Raw genomic sequence first — 21188 nt, 5'->3', positions numbered from 1 at the left:
GAGGTTCTGAGTGCGCACTTTGTCTCAGTGTGATGAAGGATTATTAGAAACATTATGCTCGAGCTCTTATGTTTTAACAACCAACCAAAATTGGAAGCGTTGCATTGGAGTTCTGTTTTCTACACAAATTGCTTTGTGTCAAAAGCAAAATGATTTTGATTTTGTTTAGCCAGCTACTCAGAAAAATATGCAGGTCTCTCTAGCTTGCTAGACATTTGATTTAACAAGGCAGACAGGGTATGATCTGCTTCTGTAAGCTGTGAAACATTCATTCCCACGTTCAGAGAACATGTCACCCAATGGCTCACTGCTGCAGTTTTCGTAGTTTTGGGACTTGTTTGTAGAACCTTGCTGCCCATAGGATCAGTTCATTGTTGGTTTTGGTCTATTAAGGAAGTTCTTGACAATGAGCAAACTGCAGAACATTGCTATAACTATCCTCTTCGTCTATGACTTATTGCAACACGGATTTGGATGGCAGGGCCAACAGGACTGACGAGTAATTTATGCAATGCTGAGCCTCATGCCTATGCAGACCTAAAGAGTAGAATTTGAACTTTATGGATGGGTGTGGGCATGTCTTTTAGTGCGTCAGCCGTGTAGATGGGCTCTTTGACTTGCCTGAGTAGCCTTCCTGGTGATACATATAGGCTGATGGTGAGAAGCAGTACTTGCTCAATGTCAGATTATGTAAACTCTATACAGTTTCTGCCTGGCCACAGAGCCCATTGTCTGGATGAATACAACCAGTGACAACCAGTGAGCAACCAAGCATTTCTCCCTGTGATCCACACAGCCATCTGCTCCATGACACCGCCATCAGTGGGTGGAAAGCCTCAGTTTTTGTGTTTACAGTGAGATTAACCACATGCACGTCCAAGCATCGGAGCATGAGGATACAATGTGAGCTTGAATTCACTAAGAATTTATGAATGTGCTGATTCAATTTGAATTGTTTGTTTGCTCTGTCAGACCTCCACATCTAGGAAGTAAGCCTCGTTATATGCCCATGTTTAGGCATGTACAGTCTGATATGTTCTTCTCTGTCGTTAAGTTGTAGTTTTTTCTTTACAGGAGAAATTCATTACCTCCACTTCTGAATACCAGCTGGATAGCCATGTAGCCTGTATTATCAAACATCAGTGTGATTCATCTACTGTACCAACACAGCAGCTGGCACAGCAACAACCCATCCCATTGTCCATTTCCCACACTGACGAGTGATTTCATGTAGTGCATTGTGGGTGGTGAGGTTTTAAAAATACCGGAGGTGGTATGCTACAAATGTTAGAGGGAGGTCCTGAAGTACCCTTCACCTCCCCATCAGCTATCTCCCACAGTCACATGGCTTCAGCCCTGGCTCAGCAAAGTGGCAGGTTGGCCTGTGGGAGGAAATCAGGTCCACGCAACCTTTCCCCTGCAGAGCAACACCAACTTCTAATTTACCACACTCAGAAAGCAGGAACGCGACCACACAGAGTACAGTGAGCAGGAACTGTGTGATCTCAGCTGAATTGCTGTCAGTTCAAGGATTCTGCAGTGCAATGCAAGTATGTGCATCTAGTGCCTGAATATGTGGTATTCACCCATCTTAATAATCCATATGCATGATTTGATGGGAAAGTGAAGGCTCACTAGAATGAACAGCACTAGTCTTCTCAGGGAGCCTGAGTGTAGGAGGAAGTCCTCCTCCAGAGCAATGCTAAATGGAGAAAGGATAGGAATGGGAGAAATTAACAGCTGTTATGCATTTCTTCAAAAATCAAAAGTCATGCAATGACTTCTACAGAGAGAAAACATTTATGATTGCACACATTACTGAACTCACTTTCACAGCTTTGCAAACATAGACTATTTATTTTAATGTATTGCACATTGCAGTAATTTCAGAAATTTGAATGCAGATGGAAATATTTTATCTTCTTGAAAGTGGTAGTAGATATTTCATAGTGTAGTTTAATCTTCTTCATTCTTCTCATCTTTCTCAGTTCCTTAACATTTACTTTGTTGGCATTCATGAATCATGCTGATAGATTTTGATTGCAGGAATTAAAATGAACTCCTTCAAAGAGACCATAATATGCTATTTGTAATATATCAAAAAAGATCACTCTTTTAAACTGCTAAAACTAGGCTTCTGCTAAGCTTACTTAATAAAAACTCTATATGTGTACATCAAAAGGTGTTTTATCATAACTGGCATTACAAAACATTGTTCACATCTATAGTCATGCATGATAAATGAAAGTAAACAGAAAAGAATTTCATTGACAGATTGAGACAGAACCAGTAATAGCAGTTACATTACTTGTTAATAAACTCTCTAGAGCTGTCAGTTTATTTTGTAATTTATTTTTTCCAGAAGAGATCATTTCAATATGGATGCTGATTTTAAGAGCACCCTGTGTCATATTCCTACACTTACACACTCTCACCTTCACATCTCAGTGAAGCATGTCTCAATGTCTGTGTCACTGCTTCTTTAGAAATTTCACCAGCTTGTCCAGGTTTCAAAATGGCAGCTCTCCAGAATGGTCACACTCTGCTTTTCTAATTATGGCACTGTTACCACCTCAACTTGTTTGAACAACAGTGAAGGGTTATGGCTTGCTGAGATTTTTTTTTTCAAATGATTGTATGCAGGTGAACTAGCTCCTCTGGCCTTTAACAGAATTTAACAGACACTTCAGAATTTACCTTTGAAAACACATCAGTGTAGCATCATGACCGCAGAACTTAGAGAGCCCAGGTCCGTCAACTACCACTGATTCAAAACAGTGCTTTGTTGAGATGATCTTCAGCATTATATTGGACCCTTCCTGCTTTCTCTGGGTTAGAGCATCCGCTAACAGCCCCATGTGTGAAAGTAAGATGCTTGACACAGACAGTTTATCAAGGTTTAGCATTCATCTACACCATGGAGATCACTGCTCTATTTTTATGTGCCTGTGGAGGCACCAGGCGCAACGCTACAGAGACTGCAGGTGTCTCCTGGGCAACCACTTTATCTACCAGTCAGCCACCGCTTAAAGTGAGCAGGCTACCTGAAAACCTGAAGGAGCAATGCTTCAAAATGAGACACAGAGGAGGAGAAAAGGAAGTCTATTGTAAAGGAATGCAGAAGAGAAAGCAGAGAGTTTAAAGGCCTCATCAAGGTAAACAGAGAACAATTGCACTTCTAATTAAAGATGGTCTCCAGCGAGCCGGCCAGCTGACCCACTTTTGAAAGTGACATTTAAAAAAAAGAAAAAAAAGTTTAAAAAAAACCCATGTAGGCGGGAAGATTTAATGAGAGAGAATCTCTCCACTTCCCTCTCCCTGTGGGGAGTGACCTTTCCGACTCCCTGGTGACAACATTCCCTCCAGATTTATTGGGCCTCTCCCTTGGCTGCACTGGAATAAAGAGAAGAGTTGCCTCACCATCCAGACACTGACCTTTAATTTGACACAGGCGGGCACAAGCAAGCACACGAATCCTGACCGGCCAGCAGCATCAAATAGAAAACTGGACCCAGCAGTGGCAGAAATACGTTGAAAGCCCAAGACCTTGTAGTGGCGCCTTTGCTGACCTCATTTCCACCTGATGCTTTGTGTGCAAGATAAATGTGTTTGAGATGAATGTCATACTGGCAGCGCCTGTTGACGCCCAGACACAGAGATCAAAGAGATAAGAGAAACTGCTGAAATGACACTGACTTGTCTCCACCTAGTTAGCAGTCAGCTACTGTATTCAAGAATTAATAACAAGTAAAAGACATCCTGCCTTATGTTACATGCAAGTCACAAGTCTTAAACTGATATTTGGGGAAATATGTCTATTTGCTCTCTTGAAGAGCGTTAGAAGAGAAGATTGATACTACTGTCTTTGTGCAAAAAATGGTGCAGCCTGTTAGGTTAGTTTAACACAAAGACTGAAAACAGGTGAATAGCTATTCTGGCTCCGTCCAAAGGTCCGAACGTACACCTACTAGCTTTCTGAAACACAGCTCTCTCTTCTAACAACAACTAAGATTCAGTTTGTTCTGCATTAATGAGCTTTTATCTTTGAGATACGACATTTAAATGTTTTTGTTTGTTTGTCTGTTTTTTTGTTAGGGTATTCTCTGGCTATGCAATGTTTTCACAACATTAAATATTATCTTTTTGAGTGCAAAGCCACCAGCGTAGCACTGGTTTTGCTCCTGTAGAAAGTGATGGTTTATGGGTTGTTTATGGCACTGATGCTGGTAGACAAGTAAGTTTTTTTTCCAAATCTGTTTATTTCAGAAACGAACTGACTCATCTGTCAATCAGCAAAGACTTACAGCTGTCACAAAATGTCATGATTACAGACAAGCAACATGGTTTACTTAAAGTATTTAATGTTCAGGTTTTGCAACAAAAAAGTCCTGAAGGACGAGAATAGGACTAATAATGTCTCAAGGAAACTTTCCTAACTATGTTAGCCAGTGGAAAATGGTCCTTTTAACACTAGCATTGTCGTATACTCAGGCCAGTATTCTTTTAAAATCTGAGAAGTTCACGAATCCCAGTCAAGCGAATCAGCTCATGGTAAGATCACTGGTTGGATACGCAAACATTTGTTGCAGAAAATTTGTGTACGCATGTCCTCACCCAGGCTCCAGCTCACCTAGGCTCTAGCTCCACGGCAATCTGGTGGACAATAAATGGATGGATGCCCTCACCCAAAGCCTAGGTGAAAATGATGCACTTATACTGCTGAGGCACAATCATTGTGTGACTATTTTTTAGAAGTCTCTTCTGCCTGCCTGATCATGCAAATTAAGGTCATATCACCACTTCTCAAATGCTTGTAACCATGTGAGTGTGGGAGAGACCCAAATCGTGTGTTTGTGTGTGTGCGTTTCATGTCAAAATCATTCTGAGGCTTTCAAAAAATTGTGTTTAAAGACATTTCACTGTTATTAATGTTTTACCTTTATAAACTAAGAGAAAAGCTACAGCTTGGACACTGCAGATCCTGTCCCAGTAAGTAAATAAATTCTGACACAATGACAAGGACAATTGATCTCAGGCTACTGAACATCTCCAGGAACACCCTGACATACTCACTACTGAGCGAGACTTTTAAAGGTACTGATTAGAGAGTATTTGGGGTAACAGATGCTTTACTGTGTTACTGATTAATTTAACATCAGAGTGAGTCTGGTAGTTATGCATTTTGATTATGCTTACAACAAAAAGAACAAGAACTGGGTAGTTAACTCATTTGTGTTCACAGAGTAGATCCTTATCAGGTTTGCTGATCATTTAAATAAACGTGATAGTTTCAAGTTAGCATTAATATTTATTTATTTCCAAGCCATCTGTTAATGTATATTTAATCAACCTAATGAGAAACATTGAAGCAAAATTGAGAAAAATAGGATGAGAAAGAAAGAGCAAGAGAAAACCCAACTAGCCTATCACTTTTAATCAAAAATAAGAAATGGCCACATTAAGGAGATCTTATAATTGTGTCATATCTGACAATTTTTCAGACCACCATGGCAATGATGCAATAAGGCAATTAATGTGGACTTTTTAGTTAAATGTATTGGCACAAAGAAGAGACTACACTGCTGGTCTCATCCTTTAGCCAGCTCTCTATAACCAAATTGTCTTACAAAAATGTCAATTATTTTATTTCATTATGTGATGAAACTCTCAAGGGTAGCCCACAAAGCAGAGGTTGGACATGCTTGAAATAAAATACGGAGTACATTCAAAACTGCTTGTTTTCAAGTTTTGACATGTCAGCAGCCACTGATGTAGCTGTAGACTTAATGGCACTGAGTACGGTCATTTTTCTTCAAAGACAGTGAAAATATTACTGATTGTTCCTTTAATGTCCCTTTATGGTACTTAAGAGGTTCAAGGCTGTTTCATCAGTTTCTCCAGCCACAGCAATTGGTGAGATGGGATTTGCTGCTGAGTCACTGGTGCCACTGAGACAAGCACAGCAATATGTTTACTTGATGAGTGGTCCTTTTAACACAGATATCCCACAGAAACATTTTCACACTGCTTGACCAGAGAAAAGTTTTTATATTAATATTAAAGTAAACTCAGTCAACAACTAACAACAAAACAACTTATTGAGTCTGTCTGTGTATTTTGTGTAAGGATTAACACCTCACACGAATTTGGAGGGTATTAACCCCCTCATATCATTGCCATTTGATAACAAAATGTCATGTACATCGTCAAGTAAAAAATCAGTCATTTACATTTTGTTATGTAACAAATTTTGCTTTTCTTCTTAAAATATCAGGAAGATGTGCTGGCTGAGAGTCATTACAAGGCATTGCAACTTTAGAAAACATATGCTAATAAAAACAAAATTAAGAAAACTTAATCAATCTGACAACACATGCACGGTATTTAGGAAACATGAAATATAGTTCCTGGTATACAGAGACGGTCTCTGTCATTACCTGTTTTTATGACTCTTCTCTATCATATTTATTGTGTGGGCACAGTGTCCTCTGCCTCTGACCGCTGGCTGTCTGTAGTAACTGTGGTTTTGTAATCTCAGTTTGCACCAACTCATTCAACAGAAAAGCATCAGCTTGGTGTTTAAATATAGCAGTTTGTTGATTTCCTATTTGGAAGTTGCAAACATATTCATTGAGAGTGTTGCTCAGATATTTGTGTCATGAGAGTATGTAGCACAGATATAATGCTGGAGAGTTAGTCACATTCTGGGGCATTGTACCGCTTTGCAGTTTATATTTACCTTTATGACATTTAGCTTATATGCTCATCTGAGCTGTCTTAGCAGAAAATTAGAGGTAAAGGACACATCAGTGGGCTATAGGCTCCTTGACTATATTGGCTTCTTCATAAATTTCTCCACCAACATCTCACAATAAAGTAGCTGCTCTCAGAATATGGTATACTGTAGTTAGGTTTATTTTGGGCTCAAATAAAATACATTGGACCCAAAGAGGTGAAATGACAACACTGATGCTATAACAAGAGCTGTTATTAAAATAGCAGTGTTCATTGGTGTATGAAAAGGTCATGTAAAAGCTTTTCTTTTGTTGAATTCCTGTGTCTTTGCCCTGATCATTTCAGACAGCCTACACTGTACATCGTAATATTGTGAACACACATTCACATTTATGAGGAGGTGTTATAGATTAACAGAACCAGCAGATATTGGATTAATTAAAATAATCTTTGGCACAAAGTACACTCGGTACCTAGCTTTTTGTGTGCTGCTGATACTTAAAGCCTAATTTATGATTGGATGTCCAACACTTTCCATGAGGGTCACTCAATAAAAAAGTCTCGGTCAGTACTTTATTGTATTGCATAGTCATATTTTGTCAAGCATTGTGATTAAGTTGTGTACTAATGACACCCCTGAGAAAGTAGTTTATATTCCACACTGACTCCGCCCTGCATTTCCCATCTTTGTCCACTCAAGCAGCTGTCTGTCAGCTGCAGCTCCTGGGTAGCTGAGAGGAGGGCAGCCAAACTGCTTTCACCAGGCTGACTGAGAGCAGACATTTACTGAACCAAAATATTTTTCATGTCAGTTCCACTGGAGGAAATCAAGTGTTTGTATTTATTTATTCACTGACTTTATGGACGATGGAAGTATACTCAGAGCATAAAAAATGCTGGAGGTCTCTATTCACCATGGAGCCGACTTGAAGAAATACTGTATTAACACATTCTGAAGGGACAACCTTAAACCACGTCTGTTAAGATATCATACTGTTATAAACAGATAGTTCAACACAAACAGCTATGACTCTGACTGCATTATAACAGTAAAATGACAGTAAAATAAAAGCTGATCCCAGAGCTGTGTCAGAGAACTGATCCATTTAGTGCCACTATGTAAATAGACGCGGGTGTTTGTCAGACTGCTGTAGTAAAATCTCACTTTCTTCCAGCTCTGTCAGTCCTTTGTGCTGTATGTTACAAAACAGCACAGTCTTTCCTAAAATGTCAGACAGAAAGTGATCACAACCCACAGATACATAACATGGTGTATACATGAATTTAAAAGACAAAATAACAGAGCCTGAGAACTTCTATGTTTCTGAAACGCATAAGGTCAATATCAGTAATTGATAGGGTAAAATGTTACACATCTAGTGTAATTAAGTGTTGGTAAGCATTATCCTTTATTTACTGTTGCTCCAGTGTCAAACTTTCTGTTCTCACACAGCACATATTGTAAGTTACAATAATAACGGAGCAGATCTACCAAACAGAACTGGGGAATATTATGCTGGACAGATGGTCTGGTCATAATCTAGAGAGACACTAATATTTATAATATTATAATATTTCTGAAGCTGGTGGTACTCCCTTTTGTTGAAAATGTAAAAAGTCTACAACAACCAGAATGCATTGTGGCGCACAAACAAATATTCCTCCATGATGACTCCTGAATACTATGATGAGTGTCTTACTGCAAGTTGGGTGCTGTTTGGTTTTGGCTCATCCATTATAAAACAGGAAACAGTATGACAGCCAGCTAGCTAACGATTTCATATTACAGCTAAACAGTACACTAAAGAGGCAGTGCTATATTCCATGATTGATCAGTATGAGCGTTACAGTTTGATCTGAGTTTGATGAAACACCCCTCTCTCGATCACAGAGGGCAGCTCTCTCTCTCTCTCCATCTGACTTCTCTTTGTGTCTGAGGAGGTGATTATACTAAATGCAGAATTACATTACATTGCTATCCTGTGGGCTTTGGCCGAGCAGGGGGCTCTGGGTGTTCGAGTGCATATACTACAAATATAAATAATAGATAGATAGATAGATAGATAGATAGATAGATAGATAGATAGATAGATAGATAGATAGATAGAGAGAGAGAGAGAGAGATAGAGAGAGAGAGAGGATTAAATAAAGAAAACAGCAGCTAAACTCACTGAGCATCACTCTCACAGCCCCCCACACAGCGCTTCAACATGCTGAAAAATCCAAAGTTTGACAGGCCTGCTGTGCCTTGTTACAGCTGCTAACCCATAACTGGACAAATGCTGTTTATGGGAGGCATTTAGTGAGCTGTCAATTGTCAAGTCAAGGTATGTAACACATGTACATATAAAATAATGCATGACACAAGCAGAAGCAAAACACAGAATAGAGGAAGGCTGAAAAGAGAGTGGGCTGGTGTTTATAACAGTCAAAACATTTGCCGCACATGGGATCAGTGATGTCTTTGATGTGTCTAATTTAGCCTGTTTTTGGAAGAACATTTGATGAAGAGCTTCATTTCTCCTCACAAAAGAACAACCAGTTGAGCGTCTGATGGTCCGGTCTTTGAGCAGACCTGTCTGACACAGACATCAAGGAGGTCGGCGTTCTGATGCTAAGCTTAGGCATAATAATTAATCTTCTTTGACATCATCATCCTCAGTGTCACCTAGCAACCATCCATCTGCATTAACGAGACCACAAAAGAGGCCTGTCACGGACTGTCTGGGGTGGGTCTTTCGCTGATTACAATGCAAATGCCTCCATGTTGAAGTGAAAACGAAGTGGAAGCTACATTCACTGAAAGGCAGCACTAATTCTTTTTTTGGTTTTAGCTGTATTTGTTTAAATGATAATGATCATTAACTGCCCGGAATTGTTATTCTCTTAGTCATTTTTTTTTTCATATTTTTGATCTCTACCACACATAACAATTATGTTTAGTGTAGGGAAGGGAGGAAGACAGAAGGTCACAATATATTTGTTTTCAGTTTCGTATTAGCAAATCCATTTTCTGAAGAGAAAAATAAAGTGAAGGATGGGAATAAAATAGCTTCCGTTAAATGTTGATGAGCTTGATTAGCTCCACCAAACACCTCACGTCTACACACATGCACACATACAGATGCTCACAACTCACAACACAACATGAATTTAATAATTAGACCTGACAAGATTCAACCACACTATGAAATACTACTTGCTATCTCTCTCTCTCTCTCTCTCTCTCTCTCTCTCTAACACACACACACACCAGTCACACACGGTGCAAGGTTTTTCAGTTCAAGTCTAACAGCACTAATCCACAGAAGTAAAGAGAGACCAAACTGCCTCTCATCTGACAACTGGAAATTGCAAATGGCAATGTGTTCAGGTAAAAGACTGGGACTGAGTTCCTCACTGTGTTTACTCCTGGAAAATTGGGGAATAACAGGCTGTCATACAGGGTGACACATCAGCCTTTGTTAAAGAAATTACCTTGTTCTTCGCCCAGCTCTCTGATGCTCGGCCTCCTGCACAAATTGTCCATTTGGCGAGTGCAGACTAAATGGAACTACGTCTTTGGCATGTTGCTCTGCCGAAGCACAAAGAGCCAGGGCAGATAGGAATCCAATTATCCAAGGCAAATAATGGATGTCTCATTTAAGATGTGTGGCTGTTGCAACAGTAATAGCAGTACCACAATTTTCTCTAAGCCAGTCTCTATCAGCTGCATCATCTTCTGTTGCACACTAATTCATCTATAACCTTTATACTATAATCTGTCAAGCCTAGCAGATCATCATAAATCTTCTGAAGGCACGGGAAACATGGTTGTCAAAGATAGAATATTTACTCACATGTAGCGTAGGTGTGGATTCTGAGCGAACGCTCGAGCCTGGATCACCCTCAGGTTGCAATTCATGATAGTTCTGAAATGATAAAATACAGATGAAACTGTGAAGAAACCATCTGAAGGAAGACCTTTCTATTCCTCCTAGCATGCACATACAGTGTTATGATCATGTAACTTCATCAAGGCCATTTTGTTTTGTTTTTTCTTTCTATTTTCCCCTCCTTAATCTCAGTGCATTTCATTACACTTGGGTCTCTATGCTCCTCAGCTTTTTTGTTTTCCCTTAATGTGGTCTGTTTTGTAGAAGCCTCCTAATATTTCTCTCTTTCACTATTATGACTAAATTTATTTTAATTTTTGTCTTTTGCAGTTTGTGTCATTTGAATAATGGTCTCATAATGAGGAAATTGTACTGCAGTACTAGCGTATTTCAAGAGCTTTTTCAGTCCCTGCTGCAGCAGTCCATTGTGACAAATCAGAATAGTTGCTTGTCTATTCCCATTACTTTAACTTCAGTGTGTATGTGTTCGCCCTGCGGAGCTGACACTTAAATGGAAATTCACTTTGAACCCCCATTTGATAAAAGATTTGTGAACCTGCATGCCTTTACTCTAAATAGAGTGAAACCTCTGATAAGAGCATGCATTCTCACGCATTAGTTCATTGTGTTAACTTGTATGGAGTGAAAAAACTGTGAAATTAAAACCAATCCTCATTTTGCTGGGGACCCCGTGGAATCCTCTCAAGGAGTGCTGGAATTCCCAGTGCCCCATTTTAGAAAATGCTGTTCTGGGCTACAATGGTAATGACTTCTAATCTTGTAATCACAGATGTCTCTCTCCAAAGAAGTCATTGACATCATCAGTAACTGCCTCATAATGCAGTGTGCTCATCATACTCAGCTGTTGGAGCCAATTACCTCCTGGAAATCTGATCACGCCTTTGTGGTTTTTGACTAGAACTTGGCTTTTCATCACCCAAAAGTTCCCAAAGTTGGGCTCCACTGCTTCCAAGTGTCCTTGAGAGGGGCCCTCAGGGACCTTATGATGGGTCCCCTAGAAATACTTTTAATAATATTTCACTCCTTAGAAATTAGCAATAGAAAGTACAAGGATTATAGATAGATAGATACTTTACTGATCCCGACGGAAATTCATGGATGGCTGTTGAGCTTTGGTTAACAACAGTAATCATTGTAATCATTGTACTGAACATAATCATATATGTAAACAGCAATAATTTGATGCTTGCTGCATTTAATGTGGTGTGATGTAATGAAGTTTTAAAGCGATGGAGGCCAGACTCAAACACACTTGATAAAAAGAATATTAAGAATACAGATGTTTTTTGATCTTTGTGGTGTGGTTATAGTTTATGTTTTCTTAAAGTCAAAAATCCTATTAAAGATGGAGAGTGGCACTGAATTCATTCTGCTAATAAGTGCTTCCTGTGTAGCCAAACAGTGATATATCTTATCTCTTAGTGCCACAGAGCACCATCAAATGCGTATTATTCAATATCTGAAGTCCCAAACAAATGCAGTATTTACTCCTTTTTAAGCAATGTTTGCAAAAAATAAAAAGAATGAAAGAACAACTACAATGTCCAGATGTTTTTGGAAGTTATTTAGTTTTTTTTTAAACATGAAATATAAATTTGTGACCTATTTTTAAAGATGTATGTCCTCCGCAAGAACTGCTGGAGAGTGCCACAGACAGGCTGGGGAAGTGAGAAAATACTAAGACACATACAGTTGGTTTTAGTCTTTTCTCAGCATTTGTTCATAATAAAAACATACACTTAAACCAGTTTTTATGACAAAATAAATAACATGAAATCACTGTACATGTTACAACAGGCTTCTGAAACGAAATCTGTGTTCTTCTGGTAGCATTAATTAGCATCAGAAAAAGATTGACATAATGATAAGTAAACGTGAAAATATGAACACAAAAACAACACTAAAATATAACAATAGACAGCTAAAGTCAGCTGAAGTCAGCTTATTCTGGATATTTTTGGTAGATTATTGTATCTGTTTTGTTTAATTCAAATGAAATGAATGAGGTAACATGTAAAATGAGCTGATGTAAAGAACCCTAGAACTTCTTCTAACTCCTCCCTCCACACTGCTAACACCCCGACAAGGCAGCATCACGTAAGGTAACAGCCTTCCCTGGGAAGGCCCAACTCTAGTCGGGGCGGAGCCAGCGTCCCCAGACAAGGCGGCAGGAGAGAGGTGGCAGTAATGAGAAAAATGCTAATTTAGTGGTGGAGATATTGCACTTGGCCTCCCTGATGAGGGATCAAGGGGATCAGGGGAGAGGCCAGCTCTGACTTTGGAGGGCAACGCAGAATAGGGTTCTCTGCAGAAAGAAAGAAAATGAAGAGGAAGAGGAGGCAGCGACTGAGGGAAGAGTGGTGGGCCAAGCAGAATGTAAAGGATGTGGCCTCACAACACATTGTAGCAAAGTAGGAAGAAGGCATAACGCTGGTTTAAGAAGCGAAGAGATGAGGATGAAAAAAATCACAACACAACAGCAGGACCCCTAATTCAATTTTCCTTGCTGCTTTTTAGCATCATTTGATCAGTGGCTAAGCAAAGCGAAAGGGCTGTTCCACCGGCGTGTGACTGTCGAGAATTAGAAGCTTGTTTAAACATCAGCTTGTGTTAGGATCAGAAACACACCCCCTCTTCCCTGCACGCACACTTCTAACACTTTGTCATCTCCTCTGAGAATTAGCCAGGATTGTGTCACATTCAGAGAAGTATTGGACATTAAATCCTGATGTGTGTTGATGTGGCTGCAGCCACACGTGTTCTGAGCTGAATTACTGCTCTCATCTCTGAGAGATGAGCAGCAAACAGGCGGGAACCTGGTAGAAAACAGGGATTAACAGTAGTATGGGAGCCACTGTCTTTTTCCAGATCTGCAACACTGCAGGCCTGAAACACAGTGAAGTGTCTATCACTTGTCTCCCCTCACTCCCCTCCAGATAACAGCGTCAACACTTACAGTCTCTGTAGTCCAGTGTAGAGCTCCATATCGACGTCTCTCAGAGTCTGCAATCCTGTCCAGTTCTCTATGTGTCTGTAAACAGCAAGAAAGAGAATAGTAAATGAGAGGTATCTGATCATCTGAGGAGAAAGGAAAGCAAACCAGGAGATATGACAAGAGAAAACTTTTCTATTCCCAAGTTGCAAAATAATTGTCTGCATGCTGCCAAAGTTTTTGAATCCATATTCATTTAAACTGCAATTATTGGAACAGTTCTGACAGACTCTCTGCTGCCCTCTGATAGATTTAATTGCCAAGAGGCAGCTTCTGAAGCTTAATCTATGTGAGGGGAAGTGTGAAAGGGGGACCGACCAAATAAGCAGTCCGGATGACTTTACTTGTACTAAGACTATCACTGGACTCCCAGGGAAAACTTCTTCTATGTGGTGGGATAAAAGAAGCGAAGCTGGCACCATTAAATTAGCTTCAGGAAAAAGAGCATTTGTAAATGATTTGTTTGTTATGGTTTGAAAATGAAATAGGCAACGCACATAGAGCACACCGGTTTCAATTAAGCCAGGGAAATGAGGAGATGTAGCAGAGGACATGGCAAAGGCTTTATTGCTTTGTTTTGGAAAATATGATTAAATGCTAAAGGGAACTTAATCCTAAATGTCAAATTTCAAATCAATGCCAGCACAACAATCAGTGGGACACAGACAAGCATGCCATCCCTATACAAGCATACATAACATTGCTGCAACCCGAGCCTTGAACTTCATTTGATCATTCAGTATGAGTTCTGTGATCAGATAACAGTTTGTCTTTTATGACAACTGCAGGAAAATAGCATTCCTGCAAAATAAAGTGAAGGACTTTACTTCACCTACTTTGGTGGAAAGGTGGATACATGTCTGCAAAATGTAACCAGCACTGATGGAACAAGACTTTATTGTTGGCTACTGGGCTGCCTGTTTAGTTTTTTTTCCCCCTTTCTTTTTTTTTAATTCATGAAGGCTGGCAGGTGGGAGCAGTTAACAGTAAGATTGATGCTGTTTTTTTTTTTGTTTTGTTTTTTTTCCAGTAAATAAGTTTTAAAATTCTGGCTACACGCAGAATACCAGCAACTGTGGTTTTAATGTGAGCTGAGTCCCAGGAAATTGAGCTGGGATTGGCCAAATGGTTTGGGAGATCCAAATCCAGTGCAGACTAAATCTGATTCGTGCAGATTAAACAGTGACTGAGACTGTTTTTCACATTGGGTTTGTTTGTTAGTTCAAACCAGACTGGACTGTTCCCCTCCCCCACCAGTCTGCTTCATACTCAACAAACCACCTTTTAACCACTGTTTCTGGGGGGAAACAACAGTGCCGTTCTGGCCCCATTAACACTTGTCATTTCTTGTGTGTGTGTGTGTGTGTGTGTGTTTCCATCACAAATCTGATTGCTGTGGTAGTGCAAATGAAGCTGTCTGGTAACTGCCAAGAATGCAAGAACAAAAATGACTCACACACATAAGCATTTTTCTTACAGCGACTGTGATAACAGCAACAACTTAACTAACAAATACATGAACTTCTATGAATTAGGAATCAAATCAAAGTTTTATTGTCTTTACAGGCTCTCTTTTGTCTTACCCTCATATCATTCAGTGGTTAAACTGATCGGGGATCAGATAAATGCTGCAACAGCTCATTGCAACTGAGATCGTGCATGTTGAAAATACTGGAGCAGCTTGTCATTGTAATGAGACAAGGAGAACAGCGGCTATTTTCAGTGTCACTGATTAACACGTTACAGGCACTGTATGGGATATTTTCACAGATTTACTGATGAAGTAGATCTGTGAAAAAGTGTAAATGTCCCTGTATTTTTTACTTTGTATACGACCTGCCTGCAGCTCTGTGTTGCTATCCTTGTGTGGCTGTGATGATGAGAATTTCCCCACCGTGGGACTAATAAAGGCCTATCTTATCTTATCTCTAACCTGGTTGAGAAGAGAAAGCTTACACAGGCTTTACATGTATGTGCATGTTTTCATCATCTAGCTCAAATGCATGTACAAGATTTCAGATTTCAGACAGAACTCAGTCTGTCTTGAATGCTCGGATGCATTACCTCCAGAACCAGACAAATCTGTGAGCTCATGTTTCACTTGTTCTGGCAGATGCGATTGGCCACCACACAAGAGTAAATGTGTGTGTAAATGTAAAAGTGTTGCTGAAAACGTGTGTCAGCCGTAACTGCTTCACGCCAGCAGAGTAACATGGCTGATGTTGAGATTAGCATTGAACTGAAGGCAGCTGATTTTCAAGGCAGGGAGCTGAGTCATTTATGTGACCTGCAAGCAGACGGATTCCTCTCACAAGGCTTTGCTTATTCACAGTACCAGTGTGTAAGCGACATAGCAGGCTCAAAGGAAATTAAGCTGACACTGGGGTCTCATGTGCTATGGGGATGGAGTATTCCCAAAAGAATGGCAACAAGGCCGAGGTTGTACTGAGCAAAACTTCAAAAGCAAAATGATTTAGGTTATAGTGTTTCGACACTTTATGTATTTTCAGGGGAGCAAACAATTTTCCAGATGAATTGAAAACAACACACATAATAGCAGCTTTAAAAGGGAGTAGAAGGCCAGGAGAAACATTACAGTTTGAATAACTAAAGAACTAACTGGACATTTTAATATTCTGTTTTTGAAATTGTTATTATTACATCATGAAAATAAATGTGTTGGGTAGTTTCACACATCTCTAGTAAGTGTGTCAATTTATCTAAAATAAATTAAATAAAATTAAAAAATTATTTTATTTCAAAAAAAATTGTCAGTCACATGTGTAAATAAAGTCCAGTCATGTCTCTTAGAAATTACATTTATATACAACTGAACTGAAATAGCACCTAAGGAATCCTGACCAGCCCTGTTTTCTATTAACACAATGAGGTGTTATTAATTACTGCGTGCTGCAAAACTCAAAAAGTGAGTCATATAAATGATCATTTTAACCCTGCCTATGATTTTTTTTAAGGTATGCCTTAATGTAACAAAGTAACAAAACGTTACCCTAAGTTATTTAATTAAGATAATAAAATTCACATGACAAAAGTCACTTTTGCTTCTTCCTTGCATGCCTGAAAGTCATAAAATGAGGACAATGTTAAATGTTTAGTGATAACAAAATGACTTTAGGCATTTGTATGTAATTCATGGTGAGACCAGGCTGTCAGTTCACATGAAAGAAAAAGCTGACATACTGGAAGAGTCTGTCATTAATTCCACCAACACATTCTGGCAAAGGGCCTTCTTCGGGGTGGTTTACAGGAGGCGAAACCTAAGAAACACCACAATATGACTGAATGTCAATTATCCAAAGAGGACTAGCCAGGCGAGCATGCAAACCCAGGGATTCAAACCTGGAACCCTCTTGCTGTGAGGTGACAGTGCTAACCACTGCACTCAACAGAATGTTACCATATAACCAATAGAAGCTATAGATAGAAGCACAAACCAACAGATAATAAAATATTTTAAAGCAGAGAATATATATATATATATATAAAAACAGCCTCACTTTTATTCAATGACTAAAAATACATTTTAAAAAAGTCTCCAATGCAAAAATCCTCAGTCATTTCTCTTGGATGGAAACTTCTGAAATTAATTACTGAGACAACTACTTTTCATTTCCTAACGAACTTCTCTGTCCCACACAGGCGTATCTTACTCTTAGAACAACAGAGGAGTGATATTTAGCATCGAATGGTTACAGTTTTCCTGTTTGTCATAGACTATGTGATTACCTGAAAATGACACAATCTCAAAACAGAACTGCAGTAAGCACTCAGCAGGGACCTCAGAGCTTCATTGTGAACCATAACAATGCTGCTTTTGTTACCTGAACACCTAGTTTATTGGGGGTAGCAGTAGCAGATTTTTCCTTAAATCACTTGAAAGTAAGTTTCTCTCACATGGAAGGTAGCAATAAGATTAGACAAATAAAATCAAAAATGTAGTTATCGAGTTTTTCTCCAGAGTCACAAAAAATATTGAAACAGCTAAAAAGTTTCCTATCATATTAAAAGAGCTAATGTACACTGACGCTTATTCAGATCCTAGTAGTTCTTCTTATTCACATATGTTCAGGTTAACTTGATACACTGAAATAGTTTGTCACTTTTACACTGTTTCTGTCCCCATTGGGAGAAGGAATTTGGCAACTACAGTGATTACATACAGAAGGCAATATGACCTGCTTACATCAATGGGACATAATTTCAGCAATGTTGTACAGCATAGAAAGACAGCAATGCAGTATTGTGTTAAGAAAAAAAAAATCATAATTTATCTGAGCACAACATTATTTCATTTGCAGCATTGCTTCATGCTCTGTGATATTATTTAGCACAATCCCCATTTTCATCAAGCTTGCTGTCAACAAACAGCACAGAGGAAACAGGCAACACCTCCCTGTGGACCTGAGCACGTTGTCTGCTCAAAACCTGTGATTGTCCGTGGCTCATTGAATATGCATGTGGATTAGACTGCTGTGAAAAGATGGATGTGAATAACAAAGATGCTATGATAATACAGTGGCATTCAAATGCTGTCCTGTTATTCCCAGATCTTTTGAGGATGTACAAATAAAATGGTACAAAAATAAAATCAACAATAATTCAAGACTAATGGAGATGCAAAGATTTTACATTTCAGGCATTCAAGTAGATTCTCTCATCTGACTTACAATGAGTCAGGCAGTACAATAATTTTAAATCGCTGCATTGTCCAAATGAATATTTCACAGAGGAAAGAAGATTGGAGCCAAGGAAAAAAGGAGGATGTGAGTTTTTCTCTTGACATGATTAGAATGAAAGTCTTATTGCTGTCTCTTTCAACTATTAGCTTTCTGTACAATATTTTAGGACAATCCTGTTTTCTTAAAGGGCTTTCTCAATAAATGTGCCACGACAGGACTTGATTAATAACTGGTGAATACAAAGGAAATGAAAGGATACGAGTAGAACAAACTGTTCAGGCAGATCTACCAGCTTGCTGTCTTACATACAAGACACAGCCATCTTCCATCTGCTTTAGAAAATGGCCTCCAACAAAGTACAATTTGAACTGGATGGCAGGGTGGTCCGGTGCTTGAGGAGATAACCCTGGAAGCAAACAGTAACAGATTCGATCCCAGCAACAGCCATCTGTTGTGTTGCAGTGGCCCTGGGCTACGCAGTCAACCCCTACCTGCTATTTTGTTCGGGGCTTCTGTGAATATGCTGTTTTTTCATTTCTTAAAATGTGAACACGACAAACCACAGCACAAAGGCAGAATTTGAAAGAAGAGAAGGATGCCAATTTGAACATCACAAACTGGATAGCAGGATGTATGCAAGTTTATTAATGACAACACTTGAGCTAGCAGAAACAAAAAAAAATCAGAGCAGTAATCATTGTACCCCTCAGGATTTGAGAACATGGAGGGACAGATTTGTTAGTAGATTTATATTGGGGAAAATTTATATTTTTGTGCAAATAACAGGACTTTTCTTGCTCAATAGCGTCTACACTTTTAGAATTTGTTTGCTAACAGCTAATAAGATGAGAGGAAACTTCATTAGAATTGATGTGTAAATACAGTTACAACTCTCTTAGATCCTTTTTATGTAATTCTTATTTCTATGTAATACCAAACTGTGCATGCTCCATAAGTATTTTTATTTGTCTAATAGATTGGTCGAAGATCAGTGTTCATTATCCTTTTTTAAGTTCTCTTTTGGCCTCCATCAACTCTTAAAGGCACATTTATAGCAACTAAACCTTCCGTTGTGTCTCTCAACTATTTTGTGCTGGGCAGGAGGTTTGTTGCTGAAACAAGCTACCAACTAAGGCAAGGAAACAAGATTAATTAATTAACTAATTATTACATTTTTTTAATTATTAAAACAATTGGTGGCCGTAAAGCCAAAATGATGAGCTGAAAGAAGCTAAAACGCTTTGTAAATATGTAGATTTGTGGCTTTGTGATTGAAAAGCATATTTTTGGAGACCTTTAGCAAGGTAGGTCTCATCCACATAGTTTGCTCAGTTGCAAACAGCAGGAAAACATGATTTTTTTGTGCAGATATTAAAAACAATATGACTTTAGTCTGTCTTTGTTAATGGATTAGATTAGATACAGATGATTAGAGCCCTCTAACATGAAAATGTGTGTTATGACGAACACAATACCATTTTGATGCTGTACTATCACTAAGCCAATCCCTCAGCTTATATTATCTGTGATAATATAAGAACAAGACACATAAGGCTCCAAAACATCAAATATCTTCTGTTTCTCTGTAATCTCCCCTTATTCTGCCCATTGTTTCCAATACAGCTGTCTGTCTGTGATTTACGACTGTGTTGGGATGATCTACAATGCTCGCGCTACCGCCTTAATGGGAAAATGTTTAATAAAATAGAATGTCTCTGGTGTGTTCCTAGGATATTGATCTACATTCTGCCTCCCACTCTGTTTTCATAGAGGCAGAGCAGCACACTTCTACAGCCCAAACACTTCAGAATGGGGACATGGTGGTGAAGTAGCACTCCTCTAGATTAAAGGACACGCCTAACATCAATCAGATAACCTGTTTTTCTTTGTGTATTTTTTCATGCTTGGCTCGTATTTGCAAGCTGCAATGTAAAGATGGGGCCGGGGGATGCATGAAAAAGACACAGAAGAAGTAGCAAAGATGAAAAAAGAGGAAAAGAAGCTATTTCCCTTAACATTTACTGTAACTGGTAGGCTGGAACAAGACATCCTCCAAACCAATCATGGGGGACATTTGGCATTCAAAGCTTATAAATGGGAATCAAGTATTGCGATCGCTCCAGTTTCACTCGCTGAGACAAACCCACGCCTGCTACCTCTATGCAAATGCAATCACACGCACAGGCAGACAGATGTACCGGCTTCCTTCCTAATGTATGAGCCTATGAAATTATATCCGCCTTCCATCTGTTGGTCAGAATCTGATTTATAAAATGGCCTCCAACAACAGTATTAATATACAAAGCCAACTGGGGTGTGTGGGGTGTACTTTTTTCATCATTTTTCTCTCCAGAGAGAGTTGTTGAAACACCATCTTGCTTCATGTTCATACAGTTTCACATGCTGATGAACAGTGAAAAGCTTCACCCAAAGAAATGGGTGTGAAGTGCCTTGAAATTGCACTTTCCAGCAGGTGCTGTGCATAGACAGGTTGAAATGGAGAAAGGAATCTGTAAGTCCCTTTCATCTATTACATCCCTATGTTGTACACAAGACATAAAATGACCATGCATGTTCAATAATAAATAAAGGTTAAAATAGAAAAAAGATTCAGTGTTCGTACTGGCAGAGAGGAACATCATGGTGACAAACATGACCACTGCGCTTCTTCATTGCACTTTTACCAGAAAAATATGAGAACTGGGCAAATTGTGACAATTTGTCTCAATTACATTAACAGCAGAGACTCTGAGCTGGAGAATATGATATTGATATAAAAGTGACAGGCAAAATTGACCAAATTACAACTGTATTAAAAATGATTCCCCTGCATAGAAACAATGGATTCAGCACTGAGGATAAAGC

General features: G+C 39.1%; 1 protein-coding gene across 3 annotated transcripts in view; it reads right to left on the bottom strand.

Annotated features, from left to right (window-relative positions):
- ntrk3b (neurotrophic tyrosine kinase, receptor, type 3b) overlaps positions 1 to 21188 on the bottom strand; it is a 169819-nt gene that overhangs the window by 125744 nt on the left and 22887 nt on the right. For all 3 annotated transcript variants that reach the window (XM_046406432.1, XM_046406517.1, XM_046406600.1), the window contains exons 2-3: positions 13588 to 13662; positions 10575 to 10646 (exon numbers count right to left, since the gene is read on the bottom strand). In XM_046406432.1, coding sequence (XP_046262388.1) covers positions 10575 to 10646; positions 13588 to 13662 — 147 coding nt within the window. The remainder of the gene's footprint in view (positions 1 to 10574; positions 10647 to 13587; positions 13663 to 21188) is intronic.

This window comes from Scatophagus argus, chromosome 1 (assembly GCF_020382885.2).
Source record: "Scatophagus argus isolate fScaArg1 chromosome 1, fScaArg1.pri, whole genome shotgun sequence".
In the NCBI taxonomy this organism is placed as follows: Eukaryota; Metazoa; Chordata; class Actinopteri; family Scatophagidae; genus Scatophagus; species Scatophagus argus.
Note: the sequence above shows the minus strand (reverse complement) of the source record. Positions and strands in the feature narration are given on the sequence as shown.